The sequence below is a fragment of the Ascaphus truei genome, chromosome 1 (genome assembly GCF_040206685.1).
Source record: "Ascaphus truei isolate aAscTru1 chromosome 1, aAscTru1.hap1, whole genome shotgun sequence".
Lineage (NCBI taxonomy): Eukaryota > Metazoa > Chordata > Amphibia > Anura > Ascaphidae > Ascaphus > Ascaphus truei.
The window spans coordinates 310393463-310421236 of NC_134483.1; the positions used below are offsets into that span (position 1 = coordinate 310393463).

At 53.9% G+C, this 27774-nt stretch overlaps 1 protein-coding gene across 1 annotated transcript in view; it reads left to right on the top strand.

Annotated features, from left to right (window-relative positions):
- Positions 1-14539: 14539 nt before the first annotated feature.
- Positions 14540-27774, top strand: part of LOC142496783 (uncharacterized) — a 42038-nt gene continuing 28803 nt past the window's right edge. The window contains exons 1-5 of the mRNA XM_075603754.1: positions 14540-15860; positions 18883-19032; positions 19399-19537; positions 19796-19903; positions 20098-20267. Of these exons, the coding sequence (XP_075459869.1) occupies positions 14550-15860; positions 18883-19032; positions 19399-19537; positions 19796-19903; positions 20098-20267 (1878 nt within the window). The 5' untranslated portion in view covers positions 14540-14549. The remainder of the gene's footprint in view (positions 15861-18882; positions 19033-19398; positions 19538-19795; positions 19904-20097; positions 20268-27774) is intronic.

Here is a 27774-nt window from a genome sequence, read left to right on the forward strand (position 1 = left end):
GGGTGGAGGTGGCACACTTTAAAACTAAATGATATAAGCCTTCAGTCAAATTATAACCAATTCACCTTAAGGAAGGGGTTCTCAACTTCAGTTCATAAGACCCCACAACAGGTCAGGTTGTAATGATATCCCAGCTTCAGCACAGGTGGCTCAATAAATGCTGTGTGGGACATTTAAAGATGGCGCTTCGGAGCGGCCAGTCTAGGCAGTGTAGGACATTTAAAAATGCACTTATCAGACCTGGCTTGTCGGAGAGGGCGGTCAGGCGCAGGAGTGAGCAGTTGGCACATGAGCACGCAGCGGACAATGCGCTGAAATGTCCTAGCAGCGGACCACAGGCAGTGTTTTAGTCGTGGCAAATGTCATAGACCATGCTGAAGCAGGGACTGATTGAGTCACCTGTGCTGAAGCAGGCTCTTTGACAGGACCACTGATTGAGCTGGGAAGTCAGGAGGTGGGTTGGGGAGGAGCGGGAGGAATTGGAAGAGCGGGGGGCATGTCTGGGGGTGGGAATCTGGAGGAGGGGAAATCTGAGGGTGGGTTGAGAAAAGCGGGGGGAGTCAGCTGGAGGTAGGCTGGAGGAGTTGGTGGGGAGGTGAGTCGAGGTGGGTTGGAGGAGTGGGTGAGGGGGTGAGTCAAGGTGGGTAGGAGGAGTGGGTGTTGGGGTGAGTCTGGAGGTGGGTTGGAGCGGGTGGGGAGGGTTGAGTGGAGGTGGGTTGGAGGAGTGGATGGGTGGGGTTGAGTCTATAAGTGGGTTGGAGGAGTGGGTGGGGGGGAGCGAGTCTGGAGGGGGATTGGAGGAGTGGATGGGGGTGAGTCTGGAGGTGGGTTGGATGAGTGGGTGGGGGGTGAGTGGAGGTGGGTTGGAGGAGTGAGGGGGGTGAGTGGAGGTGGGTTGGAGGAGTGAGTGGGGGGGTGAGTCTGGAGGTGGGTTGGAGGTGGGTGTGGGGTGTCTGGAGGTAGGTTGGAGGAGGGGGGGAATCTGGAGGTATGTTGGAGGAGTGGGTGAGGGATGAGTCTGGAGGTGGGTGAGGGTGAGTCTGGAGGTGTGTTGGAGAAGTGGATGGGGTCTGAGTCTGGGGTGGGTTGGAGGAGTGGGTGGAGGGGTGAGTCGAGGTGGGTTGGAGGGGTGAGTTGGAGGAGTGGGTGGGGGGTGAGTCTGGAGGTGAGTTGGAGGAGCAAGTGGGGGTGAGTCTGGAGGTGAGTTGGAGGAGCAAGTGGGGGTGAGTCTGGAGGTGAGTTGGAGGAGCAAGTGGGGGTGAGTCTGGAGGTGAGTTGGAGGAGTGGGTGGGGGGGTCTGGAGGTGTGTTTGAGGAGACGTTCAAAAAGGAGTGAGGAAACAGTAAACAGAAAAAGCAATAGGGAGGGCATAGTGAGATGCAGAATGAGAGATATCCCAGTTATTGAAGGATTGGAAGCGTACAAATAATCACAGCATTTAGCAAGTCAAGTTCTCACAGTTGCAAAGTTGTTGTTGTTGTGGTGCCAGATCTTCCTCTAATCTTCACCTCCAATTGAACTCCAAAATTAAATATGACACTTAGGGGCCTATGCAGTAAGCGTTCATAAGCCACTTATAGAGCACTTATCGTCCAAAATGCCTACTCGGATTCAGTAAGCGTCGATAAGTGGGCGATAAAGGCCTGAATCGCCCCCCCAAAAAAAGAGACGCGTGAGGGAGGGCGGCAGCGCGGAGGGCTGACAGCAGGTGTCGCAGTGGGCCGCAGGCAAGTGCGGGCGCGCGGGACCTGCGCGGGGACACGCGTGGGTTCGCGAGTCCTGACATAAATACAGTTCTACTTACCACAGATAATATGATACTGCAGGTCCCTGTCCTCTGCTGCCAGAAAGCATATATACATAATATATACGTTCTAATGGCCCCCAACCCCTTAATCACCTTAGCGGTTAATAACCACTATAGTACTTAAGGGGTTAACCCACCCTGCCCCGCTACCCACATAGGAGGCCTAACCACCCACCTCGGACCCACTATACCCACTCTGTACCCATTGAGTGGTATTGTGGTACATCATACCCATATAATAATATGGCATGATAAGCCACTATAGCAATCAATGGGCATCCTAATCAAAATACATTAATGCACAAAAGACACAATAATAAAACATTAAAACCCACCGTAACACTCAAATTCAATAAATAAAAACACTAGCCAGCTAATGCAATTAATAAAAGCACTAACCACCTCATCAAGGAATTAAAACCATTAACCAATCAAACCAATTAATTAAAAAAACAACAATGAATTAATTGTAACAGTAACCAATCAAACCAATTAATTAATAAAACAACAATGAATTCATTGAAACAGTAACCAACAAAGAAATTAATTATGAAAAATATCGGCAACACAACCATTAAAAGCATTACCCAACACAAGACATCATTAATTAAAAATGAAAATCAATCGGCCAAATGTTTTTTTAATAACGCAGCAAAATGACAAACAATTACATCCACATAATAAACAAACATCGAAAAAAATCACCAACAATACAAAGCAAGAAATTAAAAACAAATTATTGGCCTAATAATGTATTGATCTGTTCCCTAAAGTGGTGGAATAGGACTAGTGCAGCAGCGGGGGCCACACCTGGACATCGTACCCCAAAACTGGGGCCCCTAGGATCAATAACCACAGCCCTACGCCTGGTACATCCAGTGCCCTGGCCACACCTCCCCCGGCTCCTGTTGTCAGTTTAACCCCTGCAGTCCCAGTTCCAACATGGGCGCAGGTGGCAGCTGCAGGCGTTGACCCCAGCAACAACAACGCTGGGGCCACGACCGGTGTGAGCAGGAAGCTTTGGGTGAGGTGCCCAATGTCACCTGGCCTCAACATGGAGATCTATGTGAGGGCTGTGGCAGATGTTGTGGGTGCCTCTGCTGTGGTGGCGGCCAGCAAGATGTATGGGAGGGGCATTTTCTTCCTCCGTACGCTGGCTGCCACCCACACCCTGGTGCAGAAAGGCATCAGTGTAGGGGGGACCTACATCCCCATAGAGCCCATGGAGGGGTTAGGCACAAAAATCACCCTGTCCAATGTGCCCCCCTTAATCCCAGACAGCCTCATGCGCCCACGCCTGCAAGCCCTGGGAGATATTAAATCTCCCATAACAAAAATTCCGCTGGGCTGCAGGGATAGAGCACTGAGGCATGTGCTCTCATTTAGGCGGCAGGTACAGCTGATGCTGCCGGGGAGCACAGAATCTGTGGAGGGGTCCTTTAGGGTGCCCTACGAGGGCATTCAATACACTGTGTTCTATGGCACGGAGGGGGTTAGGTGTTATTTGTGCAAGGAGCTGGGGCACACTCGTAGGAGTTGCCCCAAAGGGAATAGAAATCCCACTTCAGCTCCTGCACCCGCCCCTCCCTCTGCCAAGACACCCGGTGCCGCTGTGCCCACCACAGCGGGGCCCTCGAGGGCCCAGGTACCTCCAGGGACCGCAAGAGATGTCGCTGTTCCATCCCGAACAGTGACATCTGCACCCACCACAGAGGGGTCCTCGGGGGCCCAGGTCCCCCCTGGGACCGCAGGAGATGTCGCTGCCCCATCTCGAGCAGTGACATCTGCACCTCTCCCCGGGGAGCGGAGGGAGGGGGTCGCCCTGGAGCGGCCACCCTCTGTTGTCACTGTCTCCCCCCGGGAGGAGACACCCTGTGCCGCTGCGCCCACTGGGGCGGGGCCCTCGGGGGCCCAGATCCCCCTGGGACCGCAGGAGATGTCGCTGCCCCATCTCGAGCAGTGACATCTGCACCTCTCCCCGGGGAGCGGAGAGAGGGTGAGGGGGTCGCCCTGGAGTGGCCACCCTCTGTTGTCACTGTCCCACCCCGGAAGGAGACACCCTGTACCGCTGCGCCCACCACGGCAGAGCCCTCAGGGGCCCAGGTCCCCCCTGGGACCGCAGGAGATGTCGCTGCCCCATCTCGGGCGGTGACGTCTGCACTTCTCCCCAGGAAAAAGAGGGAGAAGAAAAGAGTTACCCTGAAGAAGTTACCCTCTGTTGTCGCTGTCTCCCCCCAGGAGCATCCTACGCCCATTGTAAGCACCGTACCGGGTGCGGGGAAGCGGTGGGAGGCTCCCGCTGAGGAGGTGGCGGTACCCTTTTTTGGGGAATCAATCCCCAGGAAGAGGAAATCAAAAACTAAGAACAAGAGGGTGATTGAGGAGGGCGAGGAGGGTGAACCGTATTACGTTCACCCTCAGAAGTTTCCGAAGCGGAATGCAACATCAATTCCGCACAGGGTGGCCCTGTCTGGCCCACAGGTTAGGATTAGCCATTGTAAGCCGGACCCATCAATATGCAGTCCCCCCCCTCGAAGATCTGGAGGGAATACAGGAGGAGGTACCTGGCGTCCCTGGGGTGGAAGATCAAAGTGCTCAACAACATGAGGCTTTGCTCCTAGAAATGGACATTGGGGAGCCTTCCAACACCCCTCCCAGTTGGAGAACATCCCCCGGGGACTTGTGTTTCGGTGAATCTGCCGCGCCGGACACAGTTGTCTTCGGGGACTCGGAGGTCGGCCAGGATCCCCCTCCGGCTGTGCCGCCTTCGGATGGCACACCTGAGGCTGAGCCCCGGTTTGTGTCACCGGAAGAAGGGGATGGGCTAGGGCTGACCCCCGTGGTTGGGGGTTTGGAGGATGGAGTGGGGGAGGCGGGTGTGGGTGACGGTGTTTTAGCGAGCACTTCATTTTGCATCTGGGAGATGCCAGGTGTGAGCTCTCCTGGTGAGGAGTTTTGGTCGGGCACTTTGTTGGTGGCGACTGCTGGGCTGGACCCTCCCTATGAGGTACTTGCTGAAAAATGCCCTCACGTGATTAATGCGAATGCCCGTGGCATCTCGTTTGTTCGCATGGTGGTAGAGGAGACCAGGAGGGCACTGTGTGCCTCGTTGGCCCCCGAGGACACTAGGGAGACTGCTACCTCCGCCATACCGCCACCAGCTACCCCTGAACATTCCACCCCGGGGTTGGATGTGGAGGATATAGTGGACCCCCTCGTGGAAACACCGAGGAGGGGACCCACTTTAAGGCTGAGAAAGGCCCCTGCAGAGAGGGGCGGGGGTCTTCAGTTTTTCAGTCAAGAGGAGCTCGGGGAGTTGGGGCTCAGTGAAGAGTCCTCTGGCACCGCGAAGGCGGTGGACTCTTTGACCCCCATTATCCCTGCCCAAGAGCTAGATGGTTTCCTGGAGGATACCCTCTGCAAACACGGAACCACGAAGGTGCAGTTGGCCCTTGGAAAGTGGAAGGATGCCTCAGTCATTCTCCACTCTATCTTAGTATACATCAGGGCTAACCACAAGGCCAAAATCTCTGGGCCTATCCATCTTCGTGTCCTGAAATTTCATAAATTGATGCGAGACCACATAAAGGTTTCTCGGGGTGTAGCTCCCTGAGCGCCTGTGGAAAGCAAAACTCATGATTACCAATGACTTTGAGCATCGGTACACTTAACGTGAATGGCTGTAAGGACGGGTTTCGCAGGAAACCCATACCACTCCAGAGGCTGAAGCCAGCTGGCATCTGGAGTGGCGAGGCAAGGTCTTCTTCAGCCACCTCACTTCGTCATCTAGTGGGGTGGTGACCCTGTTCTCTGAGTCCTTTCAACCAGAGCTACTGCTTGCCAAAACTGTTGTTCCAGGTCTCCTGTTGCATCTCAGGGTCCGGCACGAGGACTACACGTTTAATTTCTTGAACGTGTATGCTCCTGCCACCAGACCCCTGAGAAGGCAGTTCTTCGTCAGAATGTCTGAATACCTGGAGACAGTGGACGCGGACGAACACGTGGTGCTCGGAGGTGATTTCAACTGCACCCTCGAGGCTCTGAAAGACCGGAATGGCCCGGAGCCACACCCGTGTTCTGCGTCGGCCTTGCGGGAGGTCATCACACGCTACTCCTTGGTAGACGTCTGGCGAGAACAACATCCCGAGGCATCCACTGAGTTCACCCATGTTAGGTTGTTTAGAGGTGAACGGATATCCTGGTCCCGGATCGACAGGCTGTATATATCCAGCCACAGCCTGTCGCGAGCCCAGTCCAGTACCATTAGGCTGCTGCCGTTTTCGGACCACAATTGTGCGTCCATGACGGTGGCGCTACTACCAGCAGCGCCCTCGGCCGCCTATTGGCACTTCAACAATACGTTGTTGGAAGACAAGGGGTTTGCAACGTCGGTCTGAGACTTTTGGATGGCCTGGAGAGGTTGCAGATCAGACTTTGCCATGTTAGAGCAGTGGTGGGACGTGGGCAAGGTTAATCTGCTCCTCGTTTGTCAGGAGTACACCAAAGGTGCCAGCAGGCGGCGCGATGCTGAGATCGAGGCCCTTAGGGAAGAGGTGCTCGATCTCGAGAAGCGGCTGTCTGTGGCAGGAGACCAATACCTGCAGTGTGCGTACGTGGAGAGGAAGTGCGCTCTCCGGGACATGGAAGATCGGAGAGCTCGGGGGGCGTATGTGCTATCCCGCATCCACTTCCTTCGGGAGATGGGTCGTGGGTCGCGCCTCTTCTGTGCGCTGGAGAAAAAGAGGGGAAACCGTAAACATATCACCTGCTTGCTAGCAGAAGACGGAACCCCTCTGACTGACCCGGAGAGCATCCGGGAAAGAACCTGGAGATTCTACGTAGACCTTTTCTCTCCGGAGTCCATCCAGCCAGACGCATGCAGGGTTTTATGGGAGGGGCTTCCCACGGTCGGCGAGGGTGGAAGGGAGTGGCTTGAGTTACCTTTGACTCTGGCCAAGCTCTGTGAAGCCCTCAGTCACATGTCCCGCGGAAAAACGCCGGGGCTAGACGGGCTGACGGTGGAGTTCTTCCGGTTTTTCTGGGAGATGCTGGGACCTGATTTCACCGAGGTCCTGGCCGAAGCCCTGGAGACTGGTGAGATGCCCCTTTCATGTCGGCGGGCAATACTGTCTTTGCTGCCGAAGAAGGGGGATCTCCGCCAGATCTCTAACTGGCGACCGGTCTCACTGTTAAGCATGGACTATAAGATCGTAGCCAAAGAGCTCTCGCTGAGGCTCAAGTCAGTGCTGGCAGAGGTGATTCACCCCCACCAGTCCTATACTGTCCCGGGCCGGAGTATTCATGACAACATTTTTCTGGTCCGGGACCTGCTACATCACGCGCAGAGGACTGGTCTGTCACTCGCCCTCCTGTCCCTAGATCAGGAGAAGGCGTTTGACAGGGTGGATCACCGTTACCTGATGCAGACCCTGTGGGAGTTTGGCTTCGCCCCACAATTTGTGGGTTTTCTCCAGATGCTGTACGCCTCTGCAGAGTGTCTGTTGAAGATCAATTGGTCCCTGACGGCACCTTTTGTGTTTGGTCGGGGAGTACATCAAAGGTGCCCACTGTCTGGGCAACTGTACGCGCTGGCCATTGAGCCCTTCCTCTGCCTACTGAGGATGAGGCTCACCGGGTTGGTGCTGCGGGAGCCCGACATGCGGGTAGTCCTGTCGGCTTATGCCGATGACGTGCTCCTCGTGGCCCAGGACCAAGATGATCTAGAGCGGGCGCAAGCGTGCCAAGAGGTCTACACCGCGGCCTCTTCTGCTCGGATCAACTGGTCTAAGTGCTCCGGCATTTTGGTGGGTCCCTTACAGGTGGACTCTTTGCCCCACACGTTTCGTAATGTCTCGTGGAGGAGCAATACTCCCAAATATCTGGGAGTCTACCTGTCTGCTGCGGAGAACCCGGCCCCAGAAAACTTCAGTGATCTTGAGGAACGAGTCATTGCTCGTCTGGGGTCTTGGGTGTATCTGTCGAGAATGCTTTCCCTCAGGGGAAGAACCCTGGTGATCAACCAGCTGGTGGCCAGTCAGCTATCGCACCGGCTGATAGCCATGGGTCCGACCCCCGAATTTATCAACAAGATCCAGAGGAGGTTGATGGACTTTCTCTGGATGGGGAAGCATTGGGTCTCTGCGGGAGTTGCGTGCCTTCCTTTGGAGGAGGGTGGACAGGGAGTGGTGTGTGTCCGCTCCCAGTTACACACTTTCCGCCTCCAATACCTGCAGAGATACCTATTCGCAGATCCGTCTCCGCAGTGGTGCCAGCTGGCAACCAGTTTCTTTCGGCAGCTGCACAATATGAGGTATGACCAGCAACTGTTTATCATCAGGCCAGAGGGTTTAGGTAGAGACCTCTCGGAGCTGCCGGCATACTACCGGGACTTACTTAAGGCCTGGAAACTGGTCTCCGCGACCAGGAAGGAACAGGCGGTGGGGGTTGATTTCCTCGTCGAGCCCCTGCTGTATAATCCGGCAGTGGGGGCTCGGATGTTGGATTCACCCTCTATTTGCCGCCGGCTAATCCTGGCGCAGGTGACCAGAGTCGGGGATCTCCTGGACTTTGAGCGGCGAGACTGTGTTAGGGCCGAGGTGCTCGCGCCCCATATGGATCTGCGTACTGCCCGCGTCCCTCATCGTTTGATACGGGAGATTAAAGATGGCATCCACCCTGACTCACGCACCTTCATTCAGGGGGTATTGCAGACCGGAGAGCCTTGTCAACCTATCAACTTCAGCTCTCCGGATCTTTGCGTGGAACCAAAGCCACGGCAACCCCCTCAGGCTCCTGTCTCCCCCAACCTCAGCAGGTTGGGGGATATGTCCCCGGCATGTTTCCGCGGCATGCCGAGGAAAGTCCTGTATTCTCTAGTGCTCCATATAGTGCACTACCTCGCCCTTGTCACCCGCCCTGATACTATCTGGAGGCGGGTATTTCCTGCGAACGAGGGCGAGAGACCCCGGTGGAAGGTTTGGTTTGGTTCCCCGTCCCGCCGGGGATTTGAGTTGGAGGGTCCTCCACGGTGCACTGAGCACAGGAGAGTACTTGGCACACTTCACGGACTCCCCCGCCGCCTGTCCCTTTTGTAGCGAGCGGGAGTCCGTATATCACATTTATTTGAGTTGCGCCAGACTGCAGCCCCTCTTTTCCTTCTTGAAGAGCCTTCTCCTGCAGTTCTGGCTACACTTCTCCCCTCATCTTTTTATTTTTGGGTGCTGTGTCCCGGAACAATAAGCCTAGGGATCTCCTGGTCAGCCTGCTCCTGGCATTGGCTAAGGTAGCCATTTGTAAAACCAGGAAGCAGGTTTTGGAGGGGGGGGGTCCCAACAAACATCGTGGCCATGTTCCGGGCGCTGGTGCACTCCCGTATTCGGGCAGAGTACTCGTACGCCGAGTCTACTGGGACGGTTTCAGAGTTTGCCTCCCAGTGGGCGTTAGGCGGGGTGCTCTGCTCGGTATCCCCCATCAAGGGTTCTTTAGAGTTAACCCTTCTGCTTTAAGTGCACTTCAACAGTGCACTTGTTGGTCTTCCTTTGAATATTTGTTTGACTGGTTTTTCTTTGTTCTACTTGGCAACAAGTAGAATTGCTGTTCACCTGAATTGGCCGGCTTTGCCGGCCAATCAGTTTTAAACCAGATCAAAATAGACCCACTTCTTTCTCTACTCCTCCCCTCTCTGTCATTGGTGCACCTTCCTTTATAATCCCTGTCTGTCCACCTCTTCCTCGCTCTGTATAGTTCCTGTTTCCCTGTGTACCTGTCCTATGCTGTACTCCCTCTGTGCTCCTGTGATTACCTGCTCCTGTGTTACTTTGGATTTCCCTGGCTTTGACCCCTGCTCTCCCTAGACTGCTCTGCTCTCTGGTATCCATTTGAACCCTGCTACGCATACGACTCCGCTGACCTCTGGCTTCCTAGGACCTGGCTTGCTCTCTGACGACTCTACCCTCTGGATCCCTGAACTTTGGCAAATGGACACGACTATTCTCACGGACACTCCCCAAGCGTTGCAAGTATACACTAACAACTCTTCCAACAGGCCCTGCAACGCCATACCACACTCCGGGCTTGCTCCCACTGCTGTGGGTGTGTGGGATCATACCATTCCCACCTCAGTACTGGGGTCTAGCTTGGTCTGTGGGCATACAGGCATGACATTATGCAGAGCCCAACAAACGCAGACCCCCCTGAGGTGGGTACAGTGGTGGAGATAATTATTCCTCTGGAAACTTTACAACGCGTTAGTACTCAACTGTCCACTGTCTCCCAGCAATTAACTAATGTGGCGCTTCGAGAAAGCCCTCGCCTTCTACGCCACCTGTGGCTACTCCCTACGCCAACCCTGGTCTATGGATTCCCTCGCCAAATCGCTATGATGGGAACCCCCTCAACTGCCGCGGGTTCTTAAACCAATGTGAGGTGCAGTTTGAGATGTCTCCCTCTCTGTTTCCTACTGGCCGTGCTAAGATTGCTTATATTTACGCCCTACTCACCGGAGACGCCCTTGCCTGGGCCTCTCCCCTATGGGAGCGTGGAAGCGAAATAACGCAAGATTATACCTTATTCAGACGTGAATTTCAACTTGTGTTTGTTATCTCTGCACGGCACGAGACAGCTGCCTTCTCTCTCTTCCATGTTTCTCAGGGTCAAAATTCAGCTGCCAAATACGCCATCGTGTTCCCTACGCTGGCCGCCGAGGTCCAATGGAATGATGAGGCGCTCTCAGCTGCGTACTGGCACAGACTTTCAGATACGTTGAAAGACGATCTGGCTACTCACGCCCAACCTACGTCCCTGGAGGAACTCATCACCCTGAGCGTACGCATGGATCAGCGCACGCAGGAGCGACGACACGAGAGACACTGTTCCCGTTCTTCTCCCTCTGTTGTTTCTCACAGGTCAGTCGCTACTCCTCTCCTGGCCCTGGAAGCCGGGAGACGGGCACACCCAGTAAAAGTAGAGGGGCTTCTACTGGGTACTGTCTCTCCTAACCCCTCTCCTTCCAAAGCTCTCCCAAAGAAGCTGATTCTACCAGCCACACTGGAGGCTCCCAACCTTGTCGTAAAGGTCGAAGCATTCATAGATTCCGGATCGGGCGGTAATTTCCTGGACCAGCAGTTTGCAGAGGAGAATCAAATCCCCATGGTCAGAAGGAAGAGCCCAGTTGACCTTGAGGCCATCGACGGACGACCACTCCAGCCGGCTTTCATCATCTTCGAGTCTGTTCCTCTTACCTTGACCCTGGCTGATGGTCACAAGGAGGTAATTGGCTTTGACGTTTTCCAGTCTCCTTCCGTACAAATTATATTAGGATTGCCTTGGCTTCAACTCCACAATCCGCGGATTGATTGGTCCGGTACCTTGCCCATCCAGTGGCCCTCGTCCACAGATTCTACGCCAGCGGATCCTCCCGTGGTTGTGCTTGCTGGTCTGGACTCCGTACCTGCCGATCGTTCGTCCTTGCCTGCCGTGTACCATGAGTACCTGGACGTGTTCAACAAGGTACAAGCAGAGGTCCTCCCTCCTCATCGCCCGTTCGATTGCCCGGTCGACCTCATTCCTGGGACTGTTCTGCCAAAGTCTAAGTCTTACCCACTCTACATCCCGGAGACCGAGGCCATGACTACTTATATTCAAGAAAACCTGGAAAAAGGTTTCATTCGCAACTCCACCTCTCCTACCGGGGCTGGGTTTTTTTTGTGAAGAAGAAGGATGGATCTCTAAGGCCATGCATAGACTTCCGCGGACTCAATAAGATCACGGTGAAAAACAGGTACAGTAGAGGCAACTCTTATTCGAACAAAAACCAGTGGCAATTCCCCAAAAAACCCAGGAAACACCCAGGTACATTCTGAATACACGCCTTAAACTTTCCTTAAACTAGCCCCAGCATTTCTGCATTGATTAATGGCCTATCAGATTAACATCGGGGGTCTCTGGCAGTCCCATTCAAACTGAATTGGACTGCCAGGGATCCCTGCTGTGTTAATCCTATGGGTCGTTAGTCAATGCAGAAATGCCTTAAACGTGCCTCAAACTAGCCCAGAACATACCCAGCACATACCCAGCACATACCCAGAATGTAACCCGGCTAGTTTATGGCAAATGTTAGAATAAACGTTGCCTCTACTGTATCCGCTTCCGCTCATTTCTGAACTGTTCGATCGTCTCCAAGGGGCCTCTATTTTTTCAAAACTTGACTTAAGGGATGCCTATAATCTCATTCGCATAAGAGAGCGACACGAGTGGAAAAGAGCATTAAATACACGTTCTGGACACTAGGAATACCTTGTTATGCCCTTTGGGCTGTGTAACGCCCCGGCCGTGTTTCAGGAATTTATGAACGACATCTTCCGTGACGTTTTGGAACTTTTGTCTTTGTCTATCTAGACGACATCTTTATTTTTTCTAAAAATCTGGAGGAACACATTCAACATACCAAACTTGTGCTCTCCAGGCTTCGTTCTAACCGTCTTTACGCCAAGATGGAGAAGTGTTTGTTTCACCAGGCTTCCACGGCCTTCCTGTCACACTTGCCTCTGATCCGCGCGGAGACCGACTCAGGGAAGCACCACGGGGCAGAGTCATGCGCCCACGCACTGCCAGGGCAGTGCAGGCACAGCGGCGTGATGGCGGAGCTCCGCGAGACGCATCGCGCACGCGCACGGGTTGCTCGGCAACCAGGAAGCAGGAGAACGTGAGGGAGCTGCTGGAGCCTCCCACAGGCGGAGACTTGCTGAGTAAACCGCATGACGTCATCACGTCGCGACGCGCATCGCGCACGCGCGCGGGTTGCCCGGCAACCAGACCTAGCATCAGGAAAGCCTAATTGCAAGCTGTTTTTGATCAGTGTCTCTCTGACACCATTGGTGGACAGCACACACCCCTGCAAGGTAATTGGACCCTTCCCACATATATACCTGCTTCTGCCTGTCCTTCATTGCTGAGCATAAACTCCTGTTTATGCATTGTGCTCACCGCTGCTGTCTAGTTTTGTCTTGAACTTTGTCTGACCTGTTTGACCCTGCCTGTTACTTGGATTTCTACACTCTCCAGCACTTTGACCCCGGCTTCGTTACTCGACTACTCTACCTTCTATTACCCAGGACCTTGGCTACGAAACTCTACCTACCCGGACTCTCCAACCCTGGAACACGGCAAGTACCCTGACTACCCTGACCTCTCCAACCCTACGACGCGGTACGACTAGGACTACGCATTCCGGACAGGACTGCGTGGTTGTGGGTCGGTGCCTATCAATCCCCACCTCAGCCCCGCGGTCTTCCGTCCTGTTTGTGGTGAGCGCAGCGTGAAAATATGCTCAGCCCAACAAACATTGACGCTGCTGAGGTGGCCCGACGCTTAGACACCCATGAGGAATGCTTCCGGCAACTTACCGGCTCATTTACACTAAAAGAACAACTAGTTTCCCAACTTAAACAAGACGTGGATACCCTGACTGAACAAGTTAGACCTAACAGTATCTACCACCAACCCCGTTCCACTCGCAGCCACTCCTGCACTTATCACACCTACCTCCGAACCACGACTACCTGCGCCCAACCGTTATGCAGGGGATCCCAGCGGTTGTCGGGGGTTTCTGAACCAGTGTTTCATACAGTTTGAACTAATGCCCTCTCGCTTTCCGGTTTCTCGTACTAAGGTCGCATACATAATCTCCCTGCTGACTGACGCCGCCCTGGCATGGGCTTCTCCTATCTGGGAGCAACGCCCAGATTTTACCTCTGACCTTACTCTCTTCATCACCGAATTTAGAAGGGTGTTTGACACCCCAGGGCGTAAGGTTACGGCTGCATCCACTCTGCTTAATATTTCTCAGGGAGACCGTACTGTGGCTCGTTATGCTCTGGACTTCCGGACGGTGGCGGCCGAGACCGGCTGGAACGATGTGGCTCTATCTGCAGTCTTCTGGCAGGGCCTGTCCGAACAGTTGAAGGATGAATTAGCAGCTCTGGATCGTCCCGCTGGACTTGAGAACCTGATAGACCTGTGCATCCGGATGGACCAGCGCCTCCAAGAGAGAAGGATGGAGAGAAACAAACACCCCCGAGGTATACAATCGTCTTCTTTGTCTACCATAGGGCCTCTACTCTCCACAACTCCTGCTCTAGATGAATCCATGCAGCTGGGAGGGACTAGCCTTTCGCCTATCGAGAGGCAACGAAGAAGACGAGCGGGACTATGCCTCTACTGTGGCAATAACGGCCACCTGGTATTCAACTGTCCACTGAAGCCGGGAAACGCCAAAGCCCAGTGAGTACTGTATAAGGAGGATCACGCTGGGTACTGCAACTCTTCCCCCTCCTCAACCCTCTACGAGGTTTTATCTACCTATCTCCATATCCGGTGAGACCTTCACAGTACAGACACAGGCCTTTCTGGACTCGGGGTCAGGAGGAAACTTCGTGGACCAAAAGTTCGCCTTCAAGAATAAAATACCGTTGGTACCCAAAGATCGACCGGTAGGTCTTGAAGCCATTGACGGACGACCCTTGCAGCCCGCGATCATTTCCTTACAAACCATACCCCTTAACATCATGACTAGGGACTTTCACTCCGAGACTATAACCTTTGATGTCATTCACACCCCCTCCTCGAACATCATTCTGGGACTTCCGTGGCTCCGGATCCACAATCCTGTCATTGACTGGACAGAGGCCACACCACTTCGTTGGAGTTGGAACATTGCATGTCTGCTCCAAAGGCAGTGGCAGGAATGGAGGTCACGGATCCTGACAGGGTACGGCTGCCGGGGATATACGAAGATTTCCGCGATGTCTTTGACAAACGTCAAGCAGAGGTACTTCCGCCACATCGGACGTACGACTGTCCTATCGATCTTCTACCCGGGGCCATACCTCCCAGAGGAGGGTCATACCCACTATCTATTCCTGAGACCCAGGCCATGAGAACATATATTCAGGAGAATCTCCAGAGGGGGTTCATTAAGAAATCTTCATCACCTGCGGGGGCAGGATTTTTTTTCGTCAAAAAAAAGGACGGAACCCTCAGACCCTGCATTGATTACCGGGGTCTCAACAAACTCACCATAAAAAACCGCTACCCCCTTCCGTTGATAGCCGAATTGTTCGACAAACTCCAGGGAGCCAGGATCTTCACCAAACTGGACCTCAGAGGAGCCTATAATCTGGTTAGAATCAGAGAAGGAGACGAATGGAAGACAGCATTCAATACTCGCGACGGGCATTACGAGTACCTGGTCATGCCATTTGGATTGTGTAATGCTCCTGCGGTCTTCCAAGACTTTGTCAATGACATTTTCAGAGACCTTCTGGACCACCATGTTATAGTATACCTGGACGATATATTAATTTTTTCCAGATCCATGCCGGAACATATGATGCATGTCAAACAAGTCCTGCAGCGTTTAAGAGAGAACCATTTGTATGCCAAGCTCGAGAAATGCCATTTCCATCAAACATCCACCTCTTTTCTCGGCTACATCATATCAGATACCGGTTTTGCTATGGATCCTACCAAGGTCAAGGCGGTACTCGAATGGCCCTGTCCCCTCTCCCTCAAGGCCATCCAAAGGTTCCTCGGTTTCGCTAACTACTACCGGAGGTTCATTCAGGGATTCTCATCGGTAGTAGCACCCATCACGGCACTCACACAGAAGGGAGCTGATCCTACAAAGTGGACTGAGAAGGCCCTCCAGGCTTTCGAGAGAATAAAGACGGCATTCGCCTCAGCACCCATCTTAACCCATCCAGATCCTTCATTACCTTTTTTTTTGGAGGTCGACGCCTCCGATGTAGGAGCAGGTGCTATACTTTCACAGAGAAAGAATCCTCAAGCTCCACTTCATCCTTGTGCATATTTTTCAAAGAAATTTTCCTCCGCCCAAAGGAATTACGATGTAGGTAACCGGGAGCTCCTCGCTATCAAGCTGGCTTTGGAAGAGTGGAGGCACTTACTGGAAGGCACAGAGTCGCCAGTCACGATACTTACGGACCATAAGAATCTTCTGTACATTGAGGGAGCACGGCGACAAGGATCTCGCCAGGCAAGATGGTCCTTATTCTTTACTCGCTTTAACTTCCTCATTTCCTACATCCCTGGTTCAAAAAACATTAAAGCCGACGCCTTGTCACGACAGTTCCTGGTAGAGGATAACAAGGTGGATCAACAGGAGACCATTCTCCCTTCCACTTGTATTTTGGCTGCAAATACTTTTAGTGCCTTAACGGACATTACTAAGGCTCAGAACAACATCCCGGCAGGACTCAACGTTCCGGAGGACCGGTTGTTCACTCCCCGTAAATTCCAGAGGAGAGTCATGGAGTGGGGACATTCATCCAAGACTGCAGGCCATCCTGGCACCTAAAGAACTACTGAGTTCATCGAACGCACATTCTGGTGGCCCTACTTGCGGAGAGACATACAAGCCTTCGTAGCTACGTGCGCTACTTGTGCTCGAAGCAAGACGCCACACAACAGACCAGCAGGTCTCCTTCAACCACTACCCATCCCAGTACGTCCATGGACACATATATCGATGGACTTCATCGTTGAGTTGCCCAAATCTAGAGGCATGGACACAATACTTGTGGTGGTGGACAGATTTTCCAAACAGGCACACTTCATCCCTATGAAGGGTTTACCCACTGCACCAATGTTATCCGAAGTTTTCATCAGGGAGATCTTCAGGTTACATGGGTCCCCTCAGGTCATAGTGTCCGATAGAGGATCCCAGTTCATCTCCCGGTTCTGGAGGGCGTTTTGTAAAAATCTGGACGTTACCCTACACTTTTCATCAGGATATCACCCCCAGACAAATGGACAGACGGAACGCACCAATCAGTCTCTGGAACAGTTTTTGAGGTGCTTTATCGCTGACACTCAGGACGACTGGGCGGATCTTCTCCCATGGGCAGAATTCTCCCACAATAATCTACAGAACGAATCATCCCGACAGTCACCATTTATGGTCAACTATGGCTTCCATCCGTCGGCACTTCCTTCTCTCATCTCCAAGTCTGGAGTCCCGGCCGCAGAGGACAGGATTCGCCACTTACAAGACCTATGGCAGAAGAGCCATTGGAATCTACAGCACGCTGGTATATTACACAAGAGACAAGCGGATCATCACCGAAGAGAGGTCCCAGGGTACTCTGTAGGACAAAGGGTTTGGTTATCTACCAAAAACATTCGGCTAAAGGTAGCTTCACCCAAACTGGCACCACGTTTTATCGGCCCTTTCCGCATCACCAAAAGGATCAACCCAGTAGCCTATCGGCTTGAACTGCCAAAAAATATGAGGATTCCTTCTGTATTTCACTCATCCCTTCTCAAACCTTATCATCAAGACTCATCCTCCAAAGGACAATCTAAACCTCCGCAAACCATACTGGTAGAGGGCCAACAAGAATACGAGGTTCAGACCATTCTCAACTCCAGAATATCCAGAGGAGGATTACAATATCTTGTACACTGGAGAGGCTTTGGCCCAGAGGAGAGAGAGTGGATTCCTCATCATCAGGTACATGCCAGCCGCCTCATCTCTGCCTTCCACCGTAGGCACCCTGAGAAACAATCTCTGGTTCGCCCGGAGGTCTCCCCTCAAGGGGGGGATACTGTCACACTTGCCTCTGATCCGCGCGGAGACCGACTCAGGGAAGCACCACGGGGCAGAGTCATGCGCCCACGCACTGCCAGGGCAGTGCAGGCACAGCGGCGTGATGGCGGAGCTCCGCGAGACGCATCGCGCACGCGCACGGGTTGCTCGGCAACCAGGAAGCAGGAGAACGTGAGGGAGCTGCTGGAGCCTCCCACAGGCGGAGACTTGCTGAGTAAACCGCATGACGTCATCACGTCGCGACGCGCATCGCGCACGCGCGCGGGTTGCCCGGCAACCAGACCTAGCATCAGGAAAGCCTAATTGCAAGCTGTTTTTGATCAGTGTCTCTCTGACACCATTGGTGGACCAGTACACACCCCTGCAAGGTAATTGGACCCTTCCCACATATATACCTGCTTCTGCCTGTCCTTCATTGCTGAGCATAAACTCCTGTTTATGCATTGTGCTCACCGCTGCTGTCTAGTTTTGTCTTGAACTTTGTCTGACCTGTTTGACCCTGCCTGTTACTTGGATTTCTACACTCTCCAGCACTTTGACCCCGGCTTCGTTACTCGACTACTCTACCTACTATTACCCAGGACCTTGGCTACGAAACTCTACCTACCCGGACTCTCCAACCCTGGAACACGGCAAGTACCCTGACTACCCTGACCTCTCCAACCCTACGACGCGGTACGACTAGGACTACGCATTCCGGACAGGACTGCGTGGTTGTGGGTCGGTGCCTATCAATCCCCACCTCAGCCCCGCGGTCTTCCGTCCTGTTTGTGGTGAGCGCAGCGTGACACTTCCTAGACTATATCATCTCCAGCCAAGGTTTCTCCATGGACCCAGAGAATCTGAAGGCGGTCTTCGATTGGCCACTCCCTAATTCGCTCAAGGCTGTGCAACGTTTTCTTGGCTTCGCCAATTATTACAGGAAGTTTATCAAAAAAAATTCTTCCATTGCCCTTCCCATCACCGCCTTGACCAAGAAAGGCACCGACGTCTCATCCTGGTCACCAGAGGCCATCGCAGCCTTTGAGACTCTCAAGAAGGCGTTCGTGTCTGCCCCCATCCTTCGTCACCCGGATACCTCCCTTCCCTTTACCTTGGAGGTTGACGCCTCAGACGTGGGAGCTGGCGCAGTACTGTCCCAGAGGACTTCTCCCCAAGAGAAACTCCATCCTTGTGGTTTTTTTTCACGGAAATTTTCAGCAGCAGAAAAGAATTATGATGTCGGTAATCGTGAACTTTTGGCCATTAAGTTGGCTCTCCAGGAATGGAGACATCTTTTAGAGGGTTCCAAGGAACCCTCTTTTAGAGGGTTCCATTCTCACTGACCACAAAAATTTGTTATATATTGAGGGTGCTCGTCGCTTGGGCTCCCGCCAGGCTCGCTGGTCACTGTTCTTTTCCCGCTTCAATTACACCATCTCTTACATTCCTGGTACCAAAAATGTTAAAGAGGACGCCCTTCCGTCAGTTTGCCTCTGAGACCGAGGCTAAAGAAATCTCAGAACCTATTCTCCCGGCCAAGTGCATAGTCTCTGCCAACAACTTTGATGTATTGGACGAGATCCATAAGGCACAAGCACATATTCCCAGCAGGTTCAGGGTACCAGAAGGACGTCTCTACGCGGCTCCACGTTTCCACCATAAAGTCTTACTTTGGGGTCATTCCTCCAGAGCAGTTGGTCATCCAGGCTTCAAGAGGACAGCTGATCTCATTAAATGGACTTTCTGGTGGCCTAAGATGAATCAAGATATTCTCAATTTTACTTCCGCCTGTCCTGTTTGTGCCCAGAGTAAAACCCTCCATCATAAGCCTTCTGGACTTCTGCTACCCCTTCCCATCCCTGAACAACCCTGGAAACACATTTCGATGGACTTTATCGTTGAACTGCCAGTGTCCAAAGGGATGAACACTATTTTGGTCGTAGTTGATAGATTTTCAAAGCAGGCTCATTTTATTCCCCTCAAGGGTCTAACCAACTCGGCCACCTTGGCGGATGTCTTCTCCAAAGAAATCTTTAGGCTGCATGGCGTTCCCATTTCTATCGTCTCAGACCGGGGGTCCCAGTTCATCTCGAAATTCTGGCGAGCTTTATCTCAAAGATTGGGTATCTCCCTCTTGTTCTCCTCTGGATATTATCCACAAACCAACGGTCAAACTGAAAGGATGAACCAAACTCTTGAACAGTATCTGAGATGCTTCATTTCCGACTCACAAGATAACTGGGTGGATCTTCTACCATGGGCCGAATTTGCCATTAATTCCTTAAAGAACGAGTCCACTCAGGAGTCTCCTTTCTTCATCAACTGTGGCTTTCACCCCAGTAGCCTTCCTCTTTCACCTTGTCCTTCTGGAGTTCCTGCAGCTGACTCTCATATCACCAACTTGCAAGAATCCTGGAAAAGGATTCTCAAGTCCTTACGGTCTGCGGTGGCCAAGCAAAAGACCAAAGCTGATCGTCACCGCCAAAAAGGTCCTTTATTCAAACCTGGTGATCTGGTCTGGCTGTCATCCAAGAATATTAGGCTCAAGTCTCCTTCACCCAAACAGTCCCCTAGATTCTTGGGACCTTTTAAGATCCTAGAGAAGGTTAATTCTGTAGCCTATCGCCTCGAGCTTCCCCCTCAATGAAAATTCCATCAGTCTTTCACGTTTCCCTCCTTAAAGAATTTGTGTCCAGCCCTCATTTCCCAGATCCCTCTCGGAGACCTAGTCCAGTGTCCACCATGGGTCAACAGGAGTACAAAATACAGTCTCTCATCGACTCTCGTGTCTCCAAAAAAGGACTTCAGTTTTTAGTACACTGGAAGGGCTACGGTCCTGAGGAACGTTCCTGGGTACCGGCACATCACGTCCACGCCCCAAGGTTGCTTTCCCAGTTTCACCAGAAATTCCCTCTTAAGCGTGGTTGGATCACTCGGAGATTGATCCTCAAAGGGGGGATACTGTGACGACTCAGGAGATTCCTTCCTCTCCTTGTCCCTCTCTCCCATCTCCTGTCACCCTTTCTACTCCTTCCCACTCCTCTCCTTCACCTTCTACCTCTCTCCCCTTACTGCAGCGCGTTCCCCGCAGGTCCCGCATACCCATGCGCTCCCTTAACCCTTGACTTGATCCTCCCCGCTCCCTCTCCCCTGCAGTAGCTCCTTTACCTTCCCCTGTTGTGCCATCCATCCCGTTGCCTCCTCCTCGCGTGCTGCCCGCGGCATGGCGTTCCGCGCAACTGGTGACGCATCCGGTGCATGCACCCCTTCAGCCCACGGAGGACGCGCGTGCATCCTACTCCCTGCCTTTGCTGGCCATCGCGCGGGCACAGGCCTGGCGTGCGTTCCCCTCCTCTTGGCTCCGTCCCCCTCCTGCGGTCTTCCCCTGCTCCGTGCGGTCCGCGCCTGTGTTGCAACCTGTGCGCGCGCATCCCCAGCTTACAGGGGGCGCACTCACAGATGCTTCTTATCAGGTTCCCCCTGTCTCCGCCTCCCAAGTTGTACAGGTCATTCCCCAGACTGCCCCTTCTGTCTCCTCCTCTTCTTCCCCTGACCTATCTCCAGCTTCTCACTCAGAAGCGTGTGTGCAGAGCTCCCAGGCATTTGCTGTGGAATCAAGTTGTATTCTTTCTTTATTTGTTATATTTTTGTGGGGAACTGTGGGGGAGTATACTGTGAGTATACTGTGAGTTTTGTAGAGGGTTTTGGGTGTATTTTGAGGTTTAAAACCGTTCTTGTTTTTCACCCAGAGGCTGCAGTGTTTCAACCCAGGAAAGCTACACTTTAGCTGGCTGGTAACTGTAGTCTCAACCCCTCTCTCTTCCCCCACCCCTGATTGTTTGTTTTATTTCTAATTTACTTTAATTAAAGCCTGTTTCCTTCCTTTGTCATTTGCATTTTTGGGAGCTCTGTGTCTTCTTTCTGACCTATAAAATTGTGGTTTGGCTTATTGTAAGAGAGTGAGTAAATAATAAGGGAAGAAAAGAGAAGATTACAGCAGGTTTTAAAAGCTGTTTTTTTTCCCCCTTTGTAGAGAGGTAGTTAAAGGGACAGTTCGTCTCTGCACCTCTCTCTCTAAACACTACCTCCTCCCTTTACTTAGAGGCTTATTATTATCATGCCTAAGGGGAATAGGAGTAGTGCAGCAATGGGGGCCACACCCGGATACCGGACTCCAAAACCTGGGGTCCCTAGGAACAACATTAGCCACAGCCCTAGGCCTGGTACATTCAGTGCCTTGGCCACACCTCCCCGGCTCCTGTTGTTTGTGTAACCCCTGCAGTCCCAGCTCAGTCATGGGCGCAGGTGGTGGCTGCAGGCGTTGACCCCAGCAACAATAATGCTGGGGCCACGCCCTGTGTGAGCAGGAAGCTTGGGGTGAGGTGCCCAATGTCACCTGGCCTAAGCATGGAGATCTATGTAAGCGCTGTGGCAGACGTTGTGGGTCCCTCTGCTGTGGTGGCGGCCAGCAAGATTTATGGGAGGGGCGTTTTCTTCCTCCGTACGCTGGCTGCCGCCCACACCATAGTGCAGAAAGGCATTGTGGTAGGAGGGACCTACATCCCCATAGAATCCATGGAGGGGTTAGGCACCAGGGTCATTCTCTCCAATGTGCCCCCCTTCCTCCCAGACAGCCTCATACGCCCACCCCTGCAAGCCCTGGGAGACATTAAGTCTCCTATAACAAAATTACCTTTGGGCTGCAGGGATAGGGCACTGAGGCATGTGCTCTCGTTTAGGCGGCAGGTACAGCTGCTGCTGCTGGGGAGCACAGAATCTGTGGAGGGGTCCTTTGGGGTGCCCTATGAGGGCATTCAATATACAGTTTACTATGGCACAGAGGGGGTTAGGTGCTATCTGTGCAAGGAGTTGGGGCATACTCGTAGGAGTTGCCCCAAAGGGAACAGAGGACCCATCCCAGCTCCTGCACCTGACGCTCCCTCTGCCAAGACACCCGGTGCCGCTGTGCCTGCCACAGCGGGGCCCTCGGGGGCCCAGGTCCCCCCTGGGACCGCAGGAGATGTCACTGTCCCATCTCGAACAGTGACATCTGCGCCCACCACAGCGGGACCCTCGAGGGCCCAGGTCACCCCTAAGACATCTAAGACCCCTAGGACCCCTGGGACTGCAGGAGATGTCGCTGCCCCGTCTTGAGCAGTGGCATCTGCATATCTCCCCGGGGAGCGGAGGGAGGGGGAGGGGATCGCCTTGGAGTGGCCACCCTCTGCTGTCGCTGTCTCCCCCCGGGAGAGGACACCCTGTGCCGCTGTGCCCATTGCGGCAGAGCCCTCGGGGGCCCAGATCCCCCTGGGACCGCAGGAGATGTCGCTGCCCCATCTCGAGCAGTGACATCTGCACCTCTCCCCGGGGAGCGGAGAGAGGGTGAGGGGGTCGCCCTGGAGTGGCCACCCTCTGTTGTCACTGTCCCACCCCGGAAGGAGACACCCTGTGCCGCTGCGCCCACCACGGCGGAGCCCTCGGGGGCCCAAGTCCCCTCTGGGACCGCAGGAGATGTCGTGCCCCATCTCGGGCGGTGACGTCTGCATTTCTCCCCAGGAAAAAGAGGGAGAAGAAAAGAGTCACCCAGAAGAAGTCACCCTCTGTTGTCGCTGTCTCCCCCCAGGAGCACCCTACCCCCATTGTAAGCACCGTACAGGGTGCGGGGAAGCGATGGGAGGCTCCCGCTGAGGAGGTAGAGGTACCCTTTTTTGGGGAATCAATCCCCAGGAAGAGGAAATCAAAAACTAAGAACAAGAGGGTGATTGAGGAGGGCGAGGAGGGTGAACCGTATTACGTTCACCCTCAGAAGTCTCCGAAGCGGAATGCAACATCAATTCTGCACAGGGTGGCCATGTCCGGCCCACAGGTTAGGATTAGCCAGTGTGAGCCAGACCCCAAAAATATGCAGTCCCCCCCCCTCGAAGATCTGGAGGGAATGCAGGAGGAGGTACCTGGCGTCCCTGGGGTGGAAGATCAAAGTGCTCAACAACATGAGGCTTTGCCCCTAGAAATGGATGTTGGGGAGCCTTCCAACACCCCTCCCAGTTGGAGAACATCCCCCGGGGACTTATGTTTCGGTGAATCTGCCACGCCGGACGCAGTTGTCTTCGGGGACTTGGAGGTCGGCCAGGATCCCCCTCCGGCTGTGCCGCCTTCGGGTGGCACACCTAAGGCTGAGCCCCGGTTTGTGTAACCGGAAGAAGGGGATGGGCTAGGGCTGACCCCCGTGGTTGGGGGTTTCGAGGATGGAGCGGGGGAGGCGGGTGTGGGTGAGGGCGTTTTAGCGAGCACTTCATTTTGCATCTGGGAGATGCCAGATGTGAGCTCTCCTGGTGAGGAGTTTTGGTCGGGCACTTTGTTGGAGGCGACTGCTGGGCTGGACCCTCCCTATGAGGTACTTGCTGAAAAGTGCCCTCCCGCGATTAATGCGAACGCCCGTGGCATCCCGTTTGTTCGCATGGTGGTAGAGGAGACCAGGAGGGCACTGTGTGCCTCGTTGGCCCCCGAGGACACTAGGGAGACTGCTACCTCCACCATACTGCCACCAGCTACCCCTGAACATCCCACCCCGGGGTTGGATGTGGAGGATATAGTGGACCCCCTCATGGAAACACTGAGGAGGGGACCCACTCTAAGGCTGAGAAAGGCCCCCGCAGGGAAGGGCGGGGGTCTTCAGTTTATCAGTCAAGAGGAGCTCGGGAGTTGGGGCTGAGTGAGGAGTCCTCTGGCACCGCGGAGGTGGTGGACTCTTTGACCCCCATTATCCCTGCCCAAGAGCTAGATGGTTTCCTGGAGGATACCCTCTGCAAACATGGAACCACGAAGATGCAGTTGGCCCTTGGAAGGTGGAAGGATGCCTCGATCATTCTCCACTCTCTCTTAGTATACATCAGGGCTAACCAAAAGGGCAAAATCTCTGGGCCTATCCATCTTCGTGTCCAGAAATGTCATAAATTGATGCGAGACCACATAATGGCTTCTCGGGGTGTAGCACCCTGAGCGCCTGTGGAAAGCAAAACTCTTGACTACCAATGGCTTTGAGCATCGGTACGCTTAACGTGAATGGCTGTAAGGACGGGTTTCGCAAGTTCCAGGTACTCTCCTTTTTACAGAAGGGAAAGTATTCTGTGAGCTTCCTGCAGGAAACCCATACCACTCCAGAGGCTGAAGCCAGCTGGCATTTGGAGTGGCGAGGCAAGGTCTTTTTCAGCCACCTCACTTCGTCATCTAGTGGGGTGGTGACCCTGTTCTCTGAGTCCTTTCAACCAGAGCTACTGCTTGCCAAAACTGTTGTTCCAGGTCGCCTGTTGCATCTCAGGGTCCGGCACGAGGACTACACATTTAATTTCTTGAACGTGTATGCTCCTGCCACCGGACCCCTTAGAAGGCAGTTCTTCGTCAGAATGTCTGAATACCTGGAGACAGTGGACGCGGACGAACACGTGGTGCTCGGAGGTGATTTCAACTGCACCCTCGAGGCTCTGAAAGACCGGAATGGCCCGGAGCCACACCCGTGTTCTGCGTCGGCCTTGCGGGAGGTCATCACACGCTACTCCTTGGTAGACGTCTGGCGAGAACAACATCCCGAGGCATCCACTGAGTTCACCCATGTTAGGTTGTTTAGGGGTGAACGGATATCCTGGTCCCGGATCGACAGGCTGTATATATCCAGCCACAGCCTGTCACGAGCCCAGTCCAGTACCATTAGGCTGCTGCCGTTTTCGGACCACAATTGTGCGTCCATGACGGTGGCGCTACTACCAGCAGCGCCCTCGGCCGCCTATTGGCACTTGAACAATACGTTGTTGGAAGACAAGGGATTTGCGACGTCGGTCCGAGACTTTTGGATGGCCTGGAGAGGTTACAGATCAGACTTTGCCACGTTAGAGCAGTGGTGGGATGTTGGCAAGGTTCATCTGCGCCTCGTTTGTCAGGAGTACACCAAAGGTGCCAGCAGGCGGCGCGATGCTGAGATCGAGGCCCTTAGGGAAGAGGTGCTCGATCTCAAGAAGCGGCTGTCTGTGGCAGGAGACCAATACCTGCAGTGTGCGTACATGGAGAGGAAGTGCGCTCTCCGGGACATGGAAGATCGGAGAGCACGGGGGGCGTATGTGCGATCCCGCATCCACTTCTTTCGGGAGATGGGTCGCAGGTCGCGCCTCTTCTATGCCCGGGAGAAAAAGAGGGGAAACTGTAAACATATCACCTGCTTGCTAGCAGAAGACGGTACCCCTCTGACTGACCCGGAGAGCATCCGGGACAGAACCCGGAGATTCTACGTAGACCTTTTCTCTCCGGAGTCCATCCAGCCAGACGCATGCAGGGTCTTATGGGAGGGGCTTCCCACGGTCGGCGAGGGTGGAAGGGAGCGGCTTGAGTTACCTTTGACTTCTTTGATCTCTGAAGCCCTCAGTCTCATGTCCCGCGGAAAAACGCCGGGGCTAGACGGGCTGACTGTGGAGTTCTTCCAGTTTTTCTGGGAGATGCTGGGACCTGATTTCACCGAGGTCCTGGCCGAAGCCCTGGAGACCGGTGAGATGCCCCTTTTGTGTCGGTGGGCAATACTGCCTTTGCTGCCGAAGAAGGGGGATCTCCGCCAGATCTCTAACTGGCGACCGGTCTCACTGCTAAACATGCACTACAAGATCGTAGCCAAAGCGCTCTCGCTGAGGCTCAAGTCAGTGCTGGCAGAGGTGATTCACCCCGACCAGTCCTATACTGTCCCGGGCCGGAGTATTCATGACAACATTTTTCTGGTCCAGGACCTGCTACATCACGCGCAGAGGACTGGTCTGTCACTCGCCCTCCTGTCCCTAGATCAGGAGAAGGCGTTTGACAGGGTGGATCACCGTTACCTCATGCAGACCCTGTGGGAGTTTGGCTTTGGCCCACATTTTGTGGACTTTCTCCAGATGCTGTACGCCTCTGCAGAGTGTCTGGTGAAGATCAATTGGTCCCTGACGGCACCTTTTGTGTTTGGTCGGGGAGTACGTCAAGGGTGCCCCCTGTCTGGGCAACTGTACGCGCTGGCCATTGAGCCCTTCCTCTGCCTACTGAGGAGAAGGCTCACCTGGCTTGTGCTGCGGGAGCCCGACATGCGGGTAGTCCTGTCGGCTTATGCCGATGACGTGCTCCTCATGGCCCAGGACCTAGATGATCTAGAGCGGGCGCAAGCGTGCCAAGAGGTCTACACCGCGGCCTCTTCTGCTCGGATCAACTGGTCCAAGTGCTCCGGAATTTTGGTGGGTCCCTTACAGGTGGACTCTTGGCCCCCCACGTTTCGTAATGTCTCGTGGGGGAGCGATACTCTCAAATATCTGGGAGTCTACCTGTCTGCTGCGGAGAACCCGGCCCCAGAAAACTTCAGTGATCTTGAGGAACGAGTCATTGCTCGTCTGGGGTCTGGGGTGTATCTGTCAATAATGCTTTCCCTCAGGGGAAGAACCCTGGTGATCAACCAGCTGATGGCCAGTCAGCTATCGCACCGGCTGATAGCCATGGGTCCGACCCCCAAATTTATCAACAAGATCCAGAGGAGGTTGATGGATTTTCTCTGGATGGGGAAGCATTGGGTCTCTGCGGGAGTTGCGTGCCTTCCTTTGGAGGAGGGTGGACAGGGAGTGGTGTGTGTCCGCTCCCAGTTACACACTTTCCGCCTCCAATACCTGCAGAGATACCTATTCGCAGATCCGTCTCCGCAGTGGTGCCAGCTGGCAACCAGTTTCTTTCGCCAGCTGCGCAATATGAGGTATGACCGGCAACTGTTTATCATCAGGCCCGTGGGTTTAGGTAGAGACCTCTCGGAGCTGCCGGCATACTACCGGGACTTACTTAAGGCCTGGAAACTGGTCTCCGCGACCAGGAAGGAACAGGCAGTGGGGGTTGATTTCCTTGCCGAGCCCTGCTGTATAATCCGGCAGTGGGGGCTCGGATGTTGGATTCACCCTCTATTTGCCGCCGGCTAATCCTGGCACAGGTGACCTGAGTCGGGGATCTCCTGGACTATGAGCAGCGAGACTGGGTAAGGGCCGAGGTGCTCGCACCCCGTATGGGTCTGCGTACTGCCCGCGTCCCTCATCGTTTGATCCGGGAGATTAAAGATGCCATCCACCCCGACTCACGCACCTTCATTGAGGGGGTATTGCAGACCGGAGAGCCTTGTCAACCTATCAACTTCAGCTCTCCGGATCTTTGCGTGGAACCAAAGCCATGGCAACCCCCTCGGGCTCCTCTCTCCCCCAACCTCAGCAGGTTGGGGGATATGTCCCCGGCATGTTTCCGCGGCATGCCGAGGAAAGTCCTGTATTCTCTAGTGCTCCATATAGTGCACTACCTCGCCCTTGTCACCCGCCCCGATACT